We start from the raw sequence: 19769 nt of genomic DNA, 5'->3' as shown, positions 1-19769 counted from the left end.
TGTATGTTAATAATAAAGACAGAAAAATATTACATAATAATATATAATACATCTGCATAACCTTTGATATTTTAGGTACATTTAGCTAATAATACTTTTGTAGTTTTACTTAAGTAATATTTTGAAATCAGGAATTGTAATGTGTTTAAGTGTTATAGGAGTATGCACTCTACTCTTAGTACTTGAGTTCCATTCGTACTGAAGTGCAATCTTGCCATAGTTGTACTTCACTAAAGTATCAATGTTTCATGATGATTTATATTACATTTTATTAATTTAATATATATTTATAATCAAAACCCCAAGTTTATAGAACACTAATTCTTTTTGAAAGAAAAATTAAACATGAATGGCAAAATACATTTAAAAATACAGGTAATTAAAGACCAAAAAAACTATTCAATGATTCATGAGAGGGTGTATACTTTAATATATAGTTTATTGACATTTCTCAGTGTTGCAATGTACAGGATTTTCTTTTAAAAACCAGCATTTCTTCAGCTTAAAGATGGATCCAACTAGGACGTCTCTACATTTCGCTCCTAATCGGACAGCTTGATGCGTCCAAGCGCCCTTTACTTTTGTGTGCACAGTTTGTACACAGCGGTGTTCCTGGCTCCTCCAATGAGCTTCAGTCTCTTGAGCTCCGTCAGACAGAGGATGAATATGGGGGTCTTTCTTCCCACCATGCTAATCTTCTGCAGCTCCTCCATCTGAAACTCTGTGTGTTCTCCTGCAGAGGGCAACAAAGGACAGCAACTGAGTAAAGCCTACAAACAACTCCAGTCTCCTGGACTTATGCCATGGTTGTTTGATGTAAACAATCTTAACAAAATAAAAAAGGGAATGTATTTTTTTGTAGATCCTCTCAAATTCAAACACCTAAACAAGATATTAAAGATAAAGATATTTAGACCTTATCTGTTCACTTTGACCATAAGAGTAGTGTAGCACTGACCTTCACTCTCTGCTGTGAACGTGTTGATGTGCTCCACCACCTGGTTGAGGTTGTGCAAAGTCATCTGCCTCAGGTACTTTGGTAAAGTCTGGAACTCACTCTCCGACACCGCAGACAGTCTGGGAAGAGGACAAGTAACAATTGAAATCTTTATTACAAAAAACATTAAGACATTAATGATACCGAGATAGCTGTAAACTCTCTTCTACATTTTGCGAGAAAGGAAAAAGCAACAAGGGTCTTTCCAACGTATTATCTTTTCTAACACTTTTCTATCCTTGAAAAGTGTTTCCAAAGACTTCCAGCACCTGGCAAACACTGGGTACTAGTCGAGGGCCGGACTGGTTCAATGTTTATTGCAGAACATATTGAAATGAACTTACTGCACATATTAAACCTGGAACTGCCTATAAAAACAACATTAAACATTAAATAATCAGTTGCATTAATTTATTATGGCTCTATCTGCAGCTTTTCCAGAGTCATTTCTTATGAGTACATACAGCTTCAAAAAAACAATTTCCCTTAAAGAAAAAAAAACATGCCCTGTTGTCGTGAGAGAAAAAGTGCAGAAGGAAACATCCATTAAACTCCGTGTGCTGCTCTGTGATGCTAGTTCAGACACTTGGCATCTCATCTTGGATGCAAGTTCATCAATGTTTGGGGTCAGGCTCTGAGCGGAGGAAACCCTCAGGATGGAGTGAAGGTGTGCGTGCAATATACCGGCGGGACAGATCTAATAGTAATTTGAAATTATCCTGCGGGCCGAAATTAAATCCACCAAGGGCCTGATTTGGCCCCGGGCCATGAGTTTGACACATGTGCTCTAAAGCATTTGTACAAATTGGATCAAGCCGCAGTTAGAGTTAGGTTAGTGATTTTCTTTCTTTTCTTACCTGTTTTTATCAGTTTTCCCCCTGATATTTGGGTTCTTCAACTGAGCCTGGGACACAAGCTTCAAAATAAAAGAGAAATCAGAAGTTAGAAAAACACAATACAAGTAATTGGCCTAAAATGTCCAGCACATTTAAAGTCTCTTCATTATCTATACTCAACAGCAAATTTCAGGAAGCCTGGGGACCTTTTATGAATGCATTCGAAACTGTGTAAATCATTCTGTTATTGGTTTAGCTTAAGAGCAGCATATGTATGTATGTATGCCAGTGGCGAACCGTGTCTATCACAACTGGACCTTCTGCAGACACACACACCCCCCGGCGGCATTATAATGTCCGTCTTTTCACTGAATCGTCGTCTTGAAAAGGGTACTCACAATAATTCCTCAACAACTTCATCTTCACCTGTTGCATTTGTCATTTCAACGTTAAAAACAATAAAACGGCATGAATTGCTTCGTCGCATTCATCTAGCTCCTCTGTCTCGAGCCAGTTAACTAGCGGGCCTTCTAGAACACCCTGGGACCTCTGAAAGAACACGCCCATTGGCTACAAATCAATATATGATTGGTTGATCAAACTGTCAGTCCAAACGTACGCTCTCATTCAGTGCAACGGCCAGGGCATTCGATCAAGGATGTAGAATACCTTGGTGAAGGATATTCTACCCAGACACCCAGAACAAGATCTGATTGTTGCTTTCTTTTCTAACACAAACCACTGAAATGCGTAGTGCATGATCCGAGAAGGACAAACAACTCAACATAACACTGTCATATTACAGATCAACAACACGGATACGATTCTCATTTTATTTATATAATTAAATCGATTTTCTCTTTGTTTTATCTGTGTGTTCCAGGGTATTCTCTGAATACTTTGAAGGCCCTGACGGTTCGCCACTGATGTATGTGTATGTATACGGCAAATGTGTATGTGTACTAGGGCTGCACGATATTGAAAAAAAACTGACATTGCGATTTTTTCCCCCCTGCGATATATATAGCGTTTTTTTTAAAATATATTTAACCGGATGAAGGATTTTAGTCGCGGACGTCTGGATCTTAACTGGTTGACTCATCATACCTTAAGTCATGATCTAACATGTCATGATAATGCATGTTGCTTACCCTCAAATAAGGGGGTTCATCTGTGAATGAAGAAGAGAAGTGTCTAGAAGGGATCCAAGAGATTAAACGTATTACATTAAACTATAGGAAGCTTCATTATCACATTAGGGAATTAACAGAGGTGACAAAATAGGTAATTTAACTTTTTATTCCACAATTAAAACCTTTTTTGTGCAAATAGCAGCAAAGTAGTGGACATCTTTTAAACAACATTATAAAAATAAAATGTAGAACAGCTATACACCAGCTCCCTGAGTAGTTCACAAAATTAAAATAAATATAATTTGTCATAAAACAAATAACTTGTAATAAAAATTGAACTACTACATAACAATATCAACTTGTGAACCATTTTGTTTCACAAACCTTTTTTTAAATCAAAATGTCTTAGCAACAGTCAGTGTAAAGTAAAACCAAAGTGTTCTTGGTCATCATGACTAGCCGAAACAAATACAAATCTGCTTTATTTCTGAACAGAGCGCCAAGCAGTTAAATCAATCTGAACATTTCTTTTTCACAATTTCAACTGTTGCATAATGTAGTCAAATATAATAATTTGACTTTTTAAGCATCTGTATGCATTGCTCAATCAGGCTTAGAGGTTTTTGGCCAAGAATACTAGTCTATCCACTAATGCAGGCTTGAAACAAGAACGTTGGCAAGTGACGATGTTGCCACTTGCACTGAAAAGCCTCTCTGAGGGGGCACTTGTAGCAAGTATGCATAGGTACTTGCGGGCAAGCTTGGCGAGTTGTGGAAAGATGAGTTTGTGCGTTTTCCACCATGCAAGTGGATCTTCATCTTTGTCTATTGAAGGTGTTAGCAGGTAGCTGTTTAACTCTGCTTCCACAGATAAAGTGCGTTGTCCGGCTGGACCACAAGTCTGTTGTAACAGCATAGTATTCCACATTAGACAGCTCCGTTTCAACTTTTGCCCTGCATTTCTCGTACAGGTCGGGGATGGCGACTTGAGAAAAATAGGTGCGCGACGGTATTACGTACCGCTTATCAAGTGACCGGATCATTTTCTTAAAACCCTCTTTGGTAACGGTGTAAATTGGTACCATGTCTTTTGCCAGGTGAAATGTTATGGCATCTGTGATGTCTCATATGGTGTAACACCGGCAAAGGCATCTGAAATAGTTTTTTGCTTTGGCTGTGGATGGCAATCAGATCTGACTCTGCACTCGTCATACAGAGATTTGTGGTGTCTATTCAAATGGGCGAGTAAATTCGACGTGTTGCCGAAACAATGGCATGGCACTGTCTATAAAGTACCTTTGTTTGGTCAACATCAACCTTTTTGTATCCAAAATAGTTCCAGATGTTGCTTTTCTTTTTCGAAGTAAATCTTCATTCTCTCCGGTATTGTCCTCCTGTGCCTCGCTCATTTTTTACCGGTGTTTTGATGGTCTGCAAACTAGCAGGGCGGGGCCTGCTGTGATCTGATCAAGAATGATTGTGATTGGTGGTTTGCTGTGCATGCAGAGCATGCATTAGGGCTGTGCATCTTCACTGGTCTCACGATTCGATTACGATTATCCTGTCAACGATTCGATTCGGTTCGATATCCCGGTGCATCACGGTGCATCACGATTCATACCAATGCGTTGCATCCTCAATTTTCTATATTACTGCACATGGCTTATTTTTCATCAATGCATACATGCAGTAAATACATATGAACTCTCTTTTTATTATTTAGAAAGTGCTTCAGAAATCAATAACATAAATGTCTTGACATTAATTTATAAACCAAAATAAATTAATTGTATAGGTCTAGCCTCCGTGTGTGAAGTTGTTCCATCCTCAAAAACAAAAAGCTAATGCTTCTGCAGTCTAGCTGCAGCTTCCAGCCACGGCCTTCTGTTAAGAAAGGACACTGAATGTCCTGAATGTGGCATCACACACAGGACTTGAGTCTGAACACAGCAGACAACAGGAGTATTTACAACAGCATATACAAACAAAAATACTGGATGTGGGTGCACACTCACATTCTCTGTCTTACTGTTACATAAATCCCATGAATGCATGATTAAATTAGCTTCATTATATCTCAGTGATTAAGTGAATAATAAAGTTTCTATTAGGGCTGTAGCGATAACACTAATCTCACGATACACGATATTCAGCCAACGATACGATATATATCACGATATTCAGCCAACGATACGATTCGATATAATTCGATACACTTATATCATTTTCTGAAAGATTTTAAAGGGACAGTGGGATTTTGGTGACATCTTGTGAGTGTTCCATTGACTTGGATTGAATTAATTCAACTGAAAACTGAAAGCATCAATTATACAATATATGGCTCTGACAGAGAATCTACAGCTTGCAAATGCTGGACAAAATGAATCAAAAGATGTGGTGAGAACATTTGTTTCATTTATTGAAACAGTGCAAACTGTAGCTGTAAAGTGCAGTATCACAATGGACAATGGAGAATTAAAAGGTGCAGCAGGTGGCGGAACACGGGGGACTTGAATGGGACTTGTTAGAAATTAAAATCAATGTTTTGCTGGCATAAAGTACCTTAAACATACCGTCAGTTTAAATGCTGTTTTATACTGAAAAACCAGAAGTTCTTGTGCACAACCAGTTTTTAAGCTTTTATTCTGAAAATCCTTCATCTCCGGTTAGCATTTAGCATGTAGCTAATATACCATTTCCTATAGAGGTGAATTTAGTAGCGATATGACACGGAGTGTTGCACACCGAAACCTACTGATTTCAACACTACAACTATAGACGTCGAGATATTATTATTGCTGAATATTAAATGAAGGTACAATTTATTTGAATACGTTTGTTTACAGACGTGGGTAGCATGAGACAACATTCGGAACTACCGGAAATGATACCAGCCGTGAGGTATTTTTTGGAGTATTGATTACAGCGTTTAAAATGTATTAAATGAAAAGTCATGAAAGAGATAAGGAGGAGAAAAGGCGTGTTTAGTTATATATTTAATGTGCAATGTCTGAATCCTCTGTAATGCGCAACAACGAACATTGGAGAAGTGGAGGGCCGGCCCCCAGCAGCTCCAACCGGCCCACAGAGGATATTTAACAGCTGGAAAGGTGGAGCTCGCTCTCTTCCCTTCGCTCACGAGAGCCAGAACACAGCTGTTTTTCTGACTGAACAATCATTTGCTTGTAACATTACCGCGCTTTTATTAATTAAAGTATACATTTTAACCTTCTCAGAGACGCAATTAGTCTCCTTTTTAAAGCTTCTCTCCTGGACGCGAGAATAACGAACACAGTTATCAGACTTAATGTATCGATACCCGCGGCTGAAATATCGATACTTTCTCGGAAAACTAAATATCGATATATATCGCAGGATCGATTAAATTGCACAGCCCTAGTTTCTATCGGTCACTATCAGCCTGTCACTCATTATTTTCAGGGAGGGGGCGGGGCTTGGAGGAACGGAGAGGAGACGGTGATCGCGGAAGCTTTTTTCCTCCTGCCTTCACAACATTTACACACGTATATATCATCTGCAAATTGCTAGAGGACATTCATACTCTGCAATCCAAGACTTAATTAAATCCACCAAAAACCTGACATGATTGTAATGCAGCGACACAGAGTGATTCAGAGCGGGTCCTTCTGCTGTGGGTTCTGGACTGGTGTTCTTGTGTTGGTGGATACAGCAGACTGCTCCGTGTTGCTGTGCCGCTGTCACGTCTGTTCCCTGATCTCTGCGTCACCGACGGATTTGATATTAAAGTGACAGAAAAAACGTTATAGTAAAGCCGCGGCCGGAAAATCAGGAAGCAACGTTACTACTCTATAACCGATTATCTTCCGTCACTGCATCGAGACCGAATTGTCCACATCCGCATCGCAATGCATCGTAGAAACGATTATTTTCAATACCCCTAGCATGCATGTCACTCACTCAAGTACCCCTGACATGAGAGCCGCGCAAGTTTTCCTTTTGTAGCAAGCAGCAAAATAATTGTAACATGACGTGTTTGAGTTAATTCACCTACTTAATATCGGACGTCCTAAAAATAAAATCGCACGTCCCTGCGGTGTGAATATCGCGCATGCGCATATTGCGGTTATCGCCATGACACGATATATCGTTCAGCCCTAATGTGTAGGTTGCATGAGTGTACATCATCCAACAATATGTCTGGCATATATTCGTGTGTGTGTATAAGGATCACTGGCAGTGATAGGGGATTACTTTAGTCGTTATTGTTTTTCTTGTTTTGTTTTTTATTTTTCCTTTTGTACATACAAATCAGCACAGACCAATCGCTCATTGGCATATATTATGTTTACCATTACTATATGACAAACACTGCTTATTGATTGTCGAAACTAAATCAAAAGATTTGATGTGAAAGTCTCTTCATTATTGTTGCTTTTTAACAGGAACGAGATAAAGCCAAAGACTGTTTGAGTGAATCTCAATATAAAAACTCAAGGTACAGAAACTAAAACACACAATGTCTGTTTGAATAAGCAGGACTTACTTTACAGATGTCCTGAGTCACAGAGCTCAGGTCGGGCATCTCGGGGGTGGTGGGCTCTCCGTAGTCCATCCTGATGCGGGGGGTCCCAAAGCTGAAGTTCTGGGTGGGGCCATCCAGATCCAGACTGCTGACAGTGGGCTCCTTGTTCTCCTTTTTAATGTTGAAAGTATTCCTCAGCATTTTTTCACTTCTCTAGAGGCAAACGGGAGAAAAAGTGGGTCAAACATTTAAAAATTATGATGAATTTCATGTTTTAATAAAGTTATTGTTTTACTGTCTTGAGTAAAATACAGAATATTGATATATCACTAACTATAGAATAGCTACTTTTGTTGTATTTAGCTATATTAACAGCAGCAAAGGTCAAACCCCAGAAAGGAGTTAGCATTTTGCACTTCCAGTTCAGTTTTCAATGAGTTAATGGGTTTTTGCTTAAATGCTTAAAATAAGCGGAATGATTAAGGATTAACTTACAGCAGGGATGGGCAAATGGCGGCCCGGGGGCAACCAGCTGTTGTTATGCCTGCTGTGACGTTAAGTTACCGCTTGTAACTATGCCTTTACAAGCTGAATATGCCGAAACAAGTTTAATATTCTAAAAACCAAGACTTTGAAATCAGATGAAAACAAACTACGTTTTTCATTCATAGTTTCAGCGGGAGGGAGGGGGAGCGGCGCTGAGGAACAGCAGAGTGCGGGCTGACAGGTGTCTGTGTTGACACTCCCCTCATAGAGAGGCGAAGTCCCCCCCCTTCCGGGGGACCTCCATGGGACCTTATTTCGGAAAAAGTATGCATTGAAGTCAATGGAGAGAGAAAGATTATCTTTCGATCCCGTTTGAATTGTGCCACGAATTACACACATGATGTTTGTCTATTTAAAAGATAATTTTACAAGCCCAAAAAAAAAAAAAAGTGTCGTAAAACTGTGAAGCAACACTTTTTTTGTGAGAAGCGCTCAATGAACTACATCTCCCGTCTCGCACCACACACACCAAGACTGCCGTCGCGTTATCACATTTAACCTCTTTCTTTCAGAATGAAGCGAAAAGTATTAAAAGAGGTGAAAATCACTCCAAGTCTGGGCACGTTGAGAGCTGCACACACACAAGGGGAGTTAGTCAGTTCCTAAGAGCCAGCATGCGGGACCGGCTTTACAAGGTTTTGGTGAGTAACACGAGTGAAATGTGTAACGTTAATGTCAGCTAGCTAAATTCATTTACGGGACTCTGGGATTTGTAGTCTTTCTAGTCGCTTATTTTTCAGTCTTATATTTCAACAGTTTTACGACAAACTGTGACTTTTTTGACATGGAAATGCTTTTTTAAGATTGACAAACATCATATGTGTAATTCGTGGCACAATTAAAACGGAATCGAAAGATAATCTTTCCCTCTCCATTGACTTCAATACATACTTTTTCAGAAATAAGGTCCCATGGGGCAGAAGTAGAAGGGCGTGACTTCGCCTCTCAGCAGAGACTACAAGTGTCTAAGGTTCAAGTTAGAGAACTAATGTCTGGGTAGTGTTCATGACTTCATGTTTATGTCATCTCAATGCACACACATTTCCCGTGCTTTCCAATAGTTTTATTCCACTGTTAAATAACCCGTTCATTACAAACATGCCACTTGTCAAAATGTAACAACATTTCTGTGAACTGATATTTGTTTAGTGAGCTTATAAGAGGATGTTCCCTGAAAGATTGTAAAATGTCAAAGATGTCAGACTTAGTATATTTGTTAATAATTACATACAATACGTGGAATTTGTGTGTGTTCCAAGTGAATCTGCAGCCCCCTGGTGGCCAGTACATAAATTATGTGGCCCCCACCACCATCCAAGTTGCCCACCCCTGGTCTCCACAAACCCGTTAACCAAATCAAAAAGGGACATTTTGTGGCTGCACATGGCAACGTGTGTTTTACCAATATGGCAATCAGCAGTTAAAAGTGACCTGGCTTTAAACAGCGTTCCTTTGTTCTTACTTTCTGTTGGGAATTTCCCAAAATAGACTCCAGGTTTGGCATCTCCATGTCCTCCGCACCCATGCTGCTTATCTCCGGCGCGTCGTATTCCCAGGGGCGTTTGGATCCGATTGCTCCGGTACGAGGTGATTCGAAGCAGTGGGAATCCTCCTCAGAGTTCCCAGGCTGCTGTGCACTCTGTGGACACGTGCACACACTGAGTATTTGTGTCTGTAAAAAAATGCATTCTCCACATGCACTCATATGTCATACCTTTTTAGAGCTGACCAGGCAGTTCATATATGGAGTCAGACATTCTGGGACCTCTGGGGTAGTAGGCAGGTTTCCAAGGCGACGGGGGGATCCTGGGGGATCGTTGGAGGAGCAGTGAACGTTTTTCTTTCTGATCTTGAGCCCTTGAGTGGAAAACACAGGAGTCTCGGGGGTCTCCAGGTTGTGCGCTGAAGGCAAAAAGTACATACAGGTCTGATGGACTTCTCAACTCGTCATAAAACCTCCCAAACTGGCTGAAGTCGCCCACTTCTCAGAGCACTGACCAGAGGGGGATGCAGCGAGAGTAATCTGCAGACAATACTTTCTGACGTGACGCACTTGAACATTTCCCACTAAATACTGAAGGTGTTAAGATGCAGATAAACAGGACCATTTACACGAGAGAAAACATTTGGAAATTTAAATAAGAAAAAATAAGGAAATTAAAACACTTGAAATAAACAAATAATTAATAATGAAATAAAAATGGGACATGAAGATAATTGCAATAGGGTCCTTATTCTAAAACTGTTCTTTAGGAAAGTCGTTATCTTAAAAACACACGTCGGTCGTTTTTTTATGCAGATTCTGACATGTTTTGTTATTTGGAATTCTGTTCTTGTTTGAATAGATTCTAGTCTCACTCGAGTGCCCACCTTTGTTAATCTAGGCAGCCATTTTAGATGTATTCTTAGACAAAGTGGTTATTAGTTTGAATCACTTTTTAGTCATTCTTATTCTTTAAAGTGTATGTCGATGACCACTCAAAACATTTTAGTCCAGTTTTCGTCAGCACAACGGATTTGTGGTTAGTAGTAAAGTTGATAATTCAATCCTACAAAATGATAAAAATAAAATGTAAGACCTCTCTCGGGCTGTGTGATATGGAGAAAGTCAAATATCATGATATTTTTTATCAAATAGGTTAATATCCATGTTGCAGCAGCATTGTAGGGTGGTCCATTTCACTAAATATGTTGATAAATATTCATCAGTAATGTGGTGACAATGACTAAAGGCAAATATTAGAACAGTTAAAACATTAAAGAAATTACATCACATTAATGTAATTTCCAGCCTTTATGCAATATTATAAGAAAAGAGACAATATCTAGTTTCATATCAGATAGCGCTAGGATAGATATATTGCACAGCCTTGTCTTCCAAAACATAACTCATTACTGAAAACTGTAAGCAACAGTAAATAATTCAAAAGAGGGCAGTCTAGGAGTTACATACCTTGTGTGTTCAAACCCTCCATTAAAGCGTTAACTGGGGGTTCAGGCCGGTCTTGTGATGGTCTGTAAAGAGGAAGCTCAAACATCAGTAATAAGCGGTGACTCTACCGTAGACTGGAAAGTAGGGCTGCTCGATTATGGCAAAAATCATAATCTTGATTATTTGGGTCAATAATTGATATCACGATTATTAAAAACGATTATTCATTTACTTTGAAAACATCCATTTAAAAAAAGAAGAAGATTTGAACAGTTGATTAGGGTTAGGTATATTTCAACTGAAAAACCAATACATTTTCTTTTAAATAAAAATTAAATAAATGTTTTTTTATAAACTGCAGTGGGGTTTGAACCTGTGACCCCCTGATCCGAATACCAACGCACTATCCCACTGCGCCACACGGCCTCCCTTGATGCTTATTATCCTCTACCTTTGGGGATTTTCAACGTTCTTCTTGAACAGATCCATAGTGAAGTCGTTGTTCAGACACATGGTGTACTCTTCAAGGCCAAATTCAGACGGCTGAGGCGTCCGCAGATCTTCATCATCCATCCGCAGGGCACATTTGGGGGTAAAGGGCATTGGCGGTGCAGGCTCGTAGAGTGAGGGGTGAGGCAGGCTCATCTCAGGCATGGGGGGCACTTCAGAGAACGATTTCTTCAGCTGCTTCTCAGAGAGGCCGAAGTCAGACAACCGTGGTGTTCGCATAAGGTCAGTGAAGGCCGGCGGTTTGGCCGTCTGAGGCGATGAGGAGGGACTGCCTCCAGCCTCCTCCTGGCTTTCCCCTTCTTCTTCTCCTGCTTCACTGTCCTCTGATTGTTCACCTGCAGCCTTTGACTGCCGTGCGTTAGCCTCTGTGCAAGAGAAAGATTCCATAAAACACATTTGATATCATGTTGTTTTCTTCAGTGAGCAGCCAAAGGGATAGTTTTACCATAGTTGATGTGTTAGAGCCAGTCTTTTGTAAAAAGTGCAGAATATTGTCACCTAATCATGACCTCTGCAGTCAAGGCTATAAAAGACTACATTCCCCAGGCTCTTAAGAGACACAGAGATGGGCTACCTGTGTGGAAGACGCTGTGTAACCAGTAAGTTATATTAGCTTACATAAAGTAAATAAAGATGGATCCAAGTTGTTTATCATTTGATTTAAGTTGTGCCTCTTTTGTTATGTTTTGTTTGACTAATGTAAAGGCCAATTTTCTTTGTTGAATGTTTAAATGGACAACATCAAACCCATAATCAGAAGTAAAACAAGTCATCACAACTGTAAAGTAAAACAAGCTAAAGATAACGCATTAGAGCGGTCGGTTTGAATGGTCCTAATAAAGAAAGTCAGCCGCGACAGATATTTTACGTATAGCTTCTCGTACTGGAGGTGTGCCGACTGCCTTCTACTGTACGTTATTACCATAACGGCCACCACACATCAACACTATCCCTTTAAGCAAAGAGATACAGCTATCGTCATTACTTACTGCTCGCTCTCTGGGTGTCTCGTGGAGCTTGGTAACCGTATTTCTCCAAGTGTTCCTTAAATACCTGGATGTCCTTAGTCACTTTTTTCTGCATCACTCTGCTGGCCTTAATAAAGCTGTCCACATAATTCTCCTGTGCTTTTAGCTCAGCAATCTGACCCTGGAGCTGCCCCTGTATGAAGACAAAGCCCAGTTCCTTATTGCTCTTTTTAAAAAGTAAATCAGCCCTCAGATAGTGATCATAGTGTATGGTAAAATATGTGTTAGAAACAGACTGAATAAAACGAATGAATCACTTTCACACTAACTGGTTCTACACATTACATTACATGTCATTTGTTAGACGCTTTTATCCAAAGCGACTTACATGCATTCAGTACTGTGGACAATCCCCACAGGAGCCATTTGGGGTGAAGTGTCTTAGGGACACAACGACAAGCTAACTGCAGTGGGACTCGAACTTGCTATCCCCTGATTCGAAGTCCAGCACACTATCCACTGAGCCACAGCCTCCCAAGCCTACACTTCTTTGTGATGCTCAATGAGGAACATTATTTCTTTGCTGTACTTTCCTAATAATCTTTTTCCTCAATGAACACCACCATTTTAATACAAATAACAAACCTTAAAGTTATGTCACACATTTGTTATCTAAAAAGTGTATATCTCTCTATTAGCTGTATTGTATGGGCTCAGAACAGTCTCATAATACACACAGAAGGATTCACACTTGTGTTTTCCAATACCCACACAAATGTGTTCCGTTTCATATACATGTAAATAAAATCCAAATACAGAAAAAAGTTTTACATATGTATTTTTCATCCTCACATATTTGTTTTCCGTTTTTTCTATCTATAGCCAATCAGATGTCTCCTTAAGACATCTCAAAGAGCCGGCTCTTTTAAAAAGGTGGGGTAGGTACGTTTCAGAAACCGGCTCGAGTGCACTACCATTTGAAAGTACACAGCCGAAAAGAATCCGCCTCTTCCTTCAGGCCCGTACACACAGCGGCGTGCGGTGAAGCTTCCAACCCTTCTGCCCATTCACTTTGAATGGGGTGACGTCACTTTTAGCCGAACTGCATTTTGGGAAGCGACGTGGAGCGTTGCTCGCGTTGCTCGCTTCAAAAGTTGAGCAATGTTCAACTTTTGACACCTTGAGGGAGGCGTCAGTCAATAAAATCCCGTTTATTCAAATCTGCCAGTACAAGCGCTAGCCAATCAAACCGCGTGTATGCTGGGAGACACTACGCAGGTCATTTCCTCATATTCAAAAAAATGGAGCGGTAGTGAATCACCCGGTGCTGTTTGATCAGTCTCTGTTCATCTACCGGGATACAGACCGGAGGAGCGAGGCATGGAGGGAGGAGGCAGAGACAGTGGGTGGAACTGGTAGGTTTTCGCCTGTTTGGGGATTTTATATCCAGTTTACTTCGTTTTAACATTGCTATTGCTTTGTATGCCGGGGGCGGGAGATGCATGTGATTGGTTGTTGGTCGCAAAAAATCCCCAAGCTTCAGATACGCCCACCGCCAAGCGTCAACGCACGCTGCTGTGTGGACGCTCCGTTACAGAGCACCTCCTCCAACACACATGAACGCGCACATGACGTCAGCAGACTAGTGAAAGTGGCCGCCTGTTGCTGGCGAGTCATTAGAGGCTTCTCAATTCTTAAATTTCCCCTCCTCGACTCCCCTCCTCGAGACTTAGTCCCGCCCACAGGAGATGCGAGCGGAGGACCGAGGAGGGGAACCGAGGAGAGAGGAGGGGAAGCAGCAGACGTTTAAAGAAATGAGAACTCCTCTCCTCTGAGCGGTCATATTAAAGCGACGTCCGTTCATTATTACGTGGCAACAGCTGCATCAGCTGTCGAGTGTTTTGTCATAGCGCTGTATTTTATAATCTCTGCTGGATCAGCTGAACATTGTTCCCCCACATATTTACTTTGAATTCATTGAGAGTGTGGTATAATGAGACAATACCAGGCTACAGATGCGGACACACACAAATATATTTATATAAATATATACAATTTAAAGTATGAGAGCACTCTCATAATAACGTAACACAATCAGAGACTGGATATATCCCCCCCTCCCTCTCTTGTCGCTGAAATGGGGAATTGAAATTACGGACCAAAAGTTGTATTTACAAGTATTAAAAGTAAGCAGAGGACACCAAACCAACTGAGACCCGTCTGTCCGCCGCATCTACGCACTGTACAACACACACCTACAGCTCCTAAAGCATAATCAGGCTACAGTCGTTGTGTATTTTATTATGTGAAGCACTAAATGGTCTTAGAAAAATATCGACTCTTTGTTTGTAGATATCTACTAAACTACAGCATACAATACAGAGAGTAATGTAGGCCTGTTATACTGAGTGATACATATTATACACACTGCTCTGCTTTCTGCACCTCACAGCTGTTCTCGCTGTAAACATCGCGACGCGATGAAAGCAGTTTCTAAAATAATATCCAGGGGATGCATGCAGAGCTGTCATTGGCTGAGATAAGTCCGGCCGTGCGTCACGCCTCCACCGTTCCCGGAAATGCATCCGTGGAGGAACCATCAGTGTATCCTCGGTTAGAGCTCCTCCAGAGAGCCTCCTCGACCCTCGACGCTCGATGCTCGGTGTGCATTTAGAGAAATGAGATGTCCTTCAAAATGGCGCGCTGAAATTCATTTCCGGGTCACTACTGGAGGACCGAGGAGTCGAGGAGGGGGATTTGAGTATTGAGAAGCTTCTATTGAAGTACTGCTGCAATGCACGCCCAATGAGGGCACGAGATACATTTCTGCGTGCACGAGATGGAAGGCTGACAGACAGGGCGGCAATCTGTTCACCCCGTCAATCAGTTGTACTTTTTACAGTATTACGGGTTCCACAGATGACATATTTTTATGGATTTTTTGTCAAAGCACTTCAGATATTCATTGCTATCGGGATGTTAAGAGCATTCCATGGAATATAACAAAAAGTGTATCTCGAGCCGGTTTCTGAAACTTACCTACCCCACCTTTAAGTGAACGACGGGAGCCGGCTCTCGCCCGGGAACGAGCCGTTTTTTTTTTTGCGGAGGTATCTAGATCGGCATGAAGGCATATTATGCAATGTGCACATTATCCGCCACATTCTCAACAAAGTAACGACATGACTCCCAATATTAATTGAAATGCTTTTATGGATTTAGAAAATGATTTTATTGATTAAAAAAAATAGTTGTATTGATTTAAATTGACATGCATCCGCTAAGAAAAGTAGTCCGTTGTTACTGTTTGAACTAACGTAGCAACGGCAGGAACTGCTTCGATAGTGTTTTTGAGGAGCTTTTTGATTACAGATTTGAAAACATCGTTGCTTGCTTTAAAAGTAGCACAATTCATTATGTCAAACCTTGGAAAGTATCTAGATATTTTATTTACATGTATATGAAACAGAACACATTTGTGTGTGCATTGAAAAACACAAGTGTGGATCCGGAAATACAGGTGTGCATCCTTCAGTGTGCATGTGTGTAGGCTATTATGAGACTGTTCTGAGCCTATAGTACGGTGGCCTTGAAGTGCAAGACACCACAGCATTTCACAAAACACCGCAGCATTTCAGAAAACACTACAGCATTTCACATTGGACGGAAAGGGTATTCCTTTAGGGAGAACACTTCTTGTTTGTGATTGGACAGAGCCAGCCAGAGAAGCACTGCTGTGATTGGTTGTTTTTGCTGCCAGTCAAGAAATGACGCTTCGTGATTGGTCAACACCCGACAGCGAAATATGTCCCAACCATGGTCCCACAACGTATGGTCCCAACTAGGGATGCACGATAATTATCGGTCCGATATTAGGAATTATGACGTCATCCCGATAAACCGATAAGAGTATTAATAGCCCCGATAATATACAATATCTTTTTTGGGTAAAAAAAAAGAAAAGAATACTGCAGTGTGGGTGGATTGGGATGAGGGGCGCTTGTTTTTCACTCGGCTCCTCCCGTTTTGCCAGTACTGTGGTGTTAGTGGTTTAGGAAGAGGGGAGTTCTTCACAAATCCAGCGCTCCCTAATACTTCGAACCTGATCAGTCACCTGAAACATCGCCATCGCTACGATGGTGTGTTAAAAGCGTACGAAGACAATAATACAATACAGTGTGTGTGTGTGTGTGTGTCTGCGCGCGCGTTGGAGCTATGTGCAAAGCTGCCTGGACGCTGCAATCATGTTGCTGAGTGTGCTGACTTCTCCTACAATGTCCCGCTGTCTGCTTCCTGCATAAAGTGAAGTGCTCGGCACAGTTGTGTGGATAGAGCGCTCCTCTGTTTTCATTTAAACAGCTCCTTCTATCCGTTAGCGCAGCTAGCTAGCACCAGATGCTAACAACAACAATGCACGTACGGTCTCTCTCTCGCTCGGACCACACATACACACACCCTCCAGGTCCTCCCGATGGCCAGTCGGTGCCTGCCGGTGAGCGTGGAAGTGTGGTCTGCCACAAGCGGGCGGCAGGAGCGGGGCTGTCAGCATCAGCTTGTAGATGGTATTTTAAACTCGATGCACTCTGAAGCTACAGGGCGGCCGAGAAAAAAATACACATGCGTTAATCGCGTTAAAATAATTAGTGGCGTAATTTTTATTTTTATTATCGGTTATCGGTATCGGTCTTGAGAAGCAGGAAGTTATCGGTATCGGTTTCAAAAAACCAATATCGTGCATCCCTAGTCCCAACACATCAGCCGTTAGCTGTTAGCACACACTCAGAGCTCACAGCTCCTCATATCTGTTCAGAAACTGGACAAAAGTTAAACATGTACAAACCACAGACTGTCTATGTCATGGCGAATACAGTCGCTGCTTTATTTATGTCTGTATGATGTTGTTGTGAGTGTGGATGGAGCAGCTACAGGTTAGTTTAGCCTGATGGATCCGATTCAGAAAACACGCATTTTAAAAGCTTTTCGCCTGCCGTCTTGTCAAAGCGTTAATTCATGGTTTTTACTAACCGTTATCAGTATGTAGTTACTTCGGCATCACTTTGAAACGTGTATTACAATTAAATCACGGTCAAATATGTTCATTTTGTTGTAGGATTTACATGGAGATACGCCCCGTCCCCTCTCCAGCGCCTCTTGTTTGAATGACAGCATTGACAGGAGCAAACACAGCTGACAGCCGCGGTGAAACTCGAGCGATTAGAGCGATGCGAATATTGGGTGGTCTACCATAGTATTTACATGGAGATAAGCCCCTTAAAAACCATGAGTTAATAAAGCATTAATTCTGTATTTACTCCCGTCATTGAAACAAGACGCTGGAGAGGGGGCGGCCGTATCTCCATGTAAATCCTATCGGAATCGGATCCATCAGGCTAAACTAACCTGTAGCTGCTCCGTCCACACTCACAACAACGTCATACAGACATAAATAAAGCAGCGACTGCATTCGCCATGACATAGACAGTCTGTGGTTTGTACATGTTTAACTTTTGTCCAGTTTCTGAACAGATATGAGGAGCTGTGAGCTCTGAGTGTGTGCTAACAGCTAACAGCTGATGTGTTGGGCTAATCACGAAGCGTCATTTCTTGACTGGCAGCAAAAACAACCAATCACAGCAGTGCTTCTCTGGCTGGCTCTGTCCAATCACAAACAAGAAGTGTTCTCCCTAAAGGAATACCCTTTCCGTCCAATGTGAAGTGCTGTGGTGTTTTGTGAAATGCTGTGGTGTTTTCTGAAATGCTGTGGTGTTTTCTGAAATGCTGTGGTGTTTTCTGAAATGCTGTAGTGTTTTCTGAAATGCTGTAGTGTTTTGTGAAATGCTGTGGTGTCTTGCACTTCAGGGCCACCGTACTATAGTATTGCAGGGCCATGGTGTTATATTTCGTATTATACCAATGTCACACTCACACCACATTTCATTCAAAAATATATAAGAATTCAGTCTCACAAGAGTAAACGCACTTATCCTAACTAAATACCGTTTTATAGCTGTGTTGGTTAATGTTGCAGGTACTTAAATACATAGTTTATTTCAATAAAATGTCAGTTTGATTTCACCGACTGCCATCAAGGCAACAGACGGTCATTAGGAACATAAGAAACAATAACTTATCTAACTTCAAACAAAGGAAATTGAAATGTTTTCGAGTATTTAATACAAGTGTAAAATGCCGTTAAACTAAGCTAGGTTTCACAGTTTTCATAAATGTACCTTTAGGTTTCCGACTTCACAGTTCATTTGGTGATATGTTCTCATTGCTCTGTCTGTAGTTTCTGGAATAAAAAGGAACGCACATCAAAACCAGCTAAATTATGCACACTATTATTATTTTGGGTTTATAAATAGTGTTTTTACTCACCGCTGTCGTCGCCATCATTGTCGTCGTTTCGGTGTTCAAAGTCGTGCTGGAGTTTAAGCGTTTCTGACTGAAAATCCACCGCCAGCTTCTTCAGCTTAGCAAAGAACGGAACCGTGGGGTTCATTTTCTGATAAAAAGTCTGAAATGTTGCAAAATGTAGAATAATTATAACATTTACTTCACCGAAAGGGCCGTTTGTTTTCCTTTTACCAACTTCAAAATATTAGCGCCTATTATAGCGGAAGTCTTCTTTTCTTCTTCGTTGGTGTTTATTGGCAGCTTAACGGCGCACTATCGCCATCTATGGACTACAGTGAGAATGAAGAGATTATTAGAAATATTTAAACAAAAACTACTAAAAATGTCTCTACATTAAATATTTCCTGGTAAGAGCTAGGGTTATTTAATAATGCATTGTTATTGTTGTTATTCTGTATGTTTCTGGGCCATTTAATCAAAAGAGGACTTTACTAATTTGATCTAAAACGTGAAAGTATTTTCTCTTTGAGATAGATAGAATAGATAGAATCTGAGGGATGAAATAGATGAAACCCCTCTTTAATGGTCACACGTGCAGAGCACACGGCACACACAGTGACATTTGGCCTCTGCATTTAACCCATCCTCCTAGTACTAGGAGCAGTGGGCAGCTATTGTACAGCGCCCTGGGAGCAATGGGAGTGGGGGGGTTGTCCGCAGTGGCGGAGCTGGGGGTGGCCGTGGCCAAATAATTTTAGAACATTAAGAAAAACTAATTTAAGTAACCTTTCATCATTCATCAATAATTAACATTTATATAACGTTATATTGATAATGTACTCACTAAACTTACAATTCATTTAACTTATTTTCAAAAGTTAATTATCCAAAGCCTCTGTACACACCCTAATATTTACATGTAATGGTTTGGTCCCGTCTCCGCCTCCAAACGGCACTTTCTAGCAGAGAGTGAGAGCATGTGAGCA

General features: G+C 41.0%; 1 protein-coding gene across 1 annotated transcript; it reads right to left on the bottom strand.

Annotated features, from left to right (window-relative positions):
* Nucleotides 1-420: 420 nt before the first annotated feature.
* On the bottom strand, nt 421-19076 carry ska3 (spindle and kinetochore associated complex subunit 3). Its single transcript, XM_034110203.1, has 11 exons — nt 18805-19076; nt 18657-18718; nt 12448-12619; nt 11400-11823; nt 10970-11031; nt 9731-9918; nt 9479-9655; nt 7492-7683; nt 1855-1913; nt 959-1077; nt 421-733 (listed from the first exon to the last, which is right to left on the bottom strand). Exons 1-11 carry the CDS (start codon nt 18926-18928, stop codon nt 576-578), a joined length of 1737 nt encoding a protein of 578 aa, XP_033966094.1. The 5' UTR covers nt 18929-19076; the 3' UTR covers nt 421-575.
* Between the last annotated feature and the right edge of the window lie 693 nt (nt 19077-19769).

This window comes from Pseudochaenichthys georgianus, chromosome 21 (genome assembly GCF_902827115.2).
Source record: "Pseudochaenichthys georgianus chromosome 21, fPseGeo1.2, whole genome shotgun sequence".
Classification (NCBI taxonomy): Eukaryota; Metazoa; Chordata; class Actinopteri; order Perciformes; family Channichthyidae; genus Pseudochaenichthys; species Pseudochaenichthys georgianus.
This window is presented reverse-complemented; position numbering and strand designations above follow the sequence as displayed.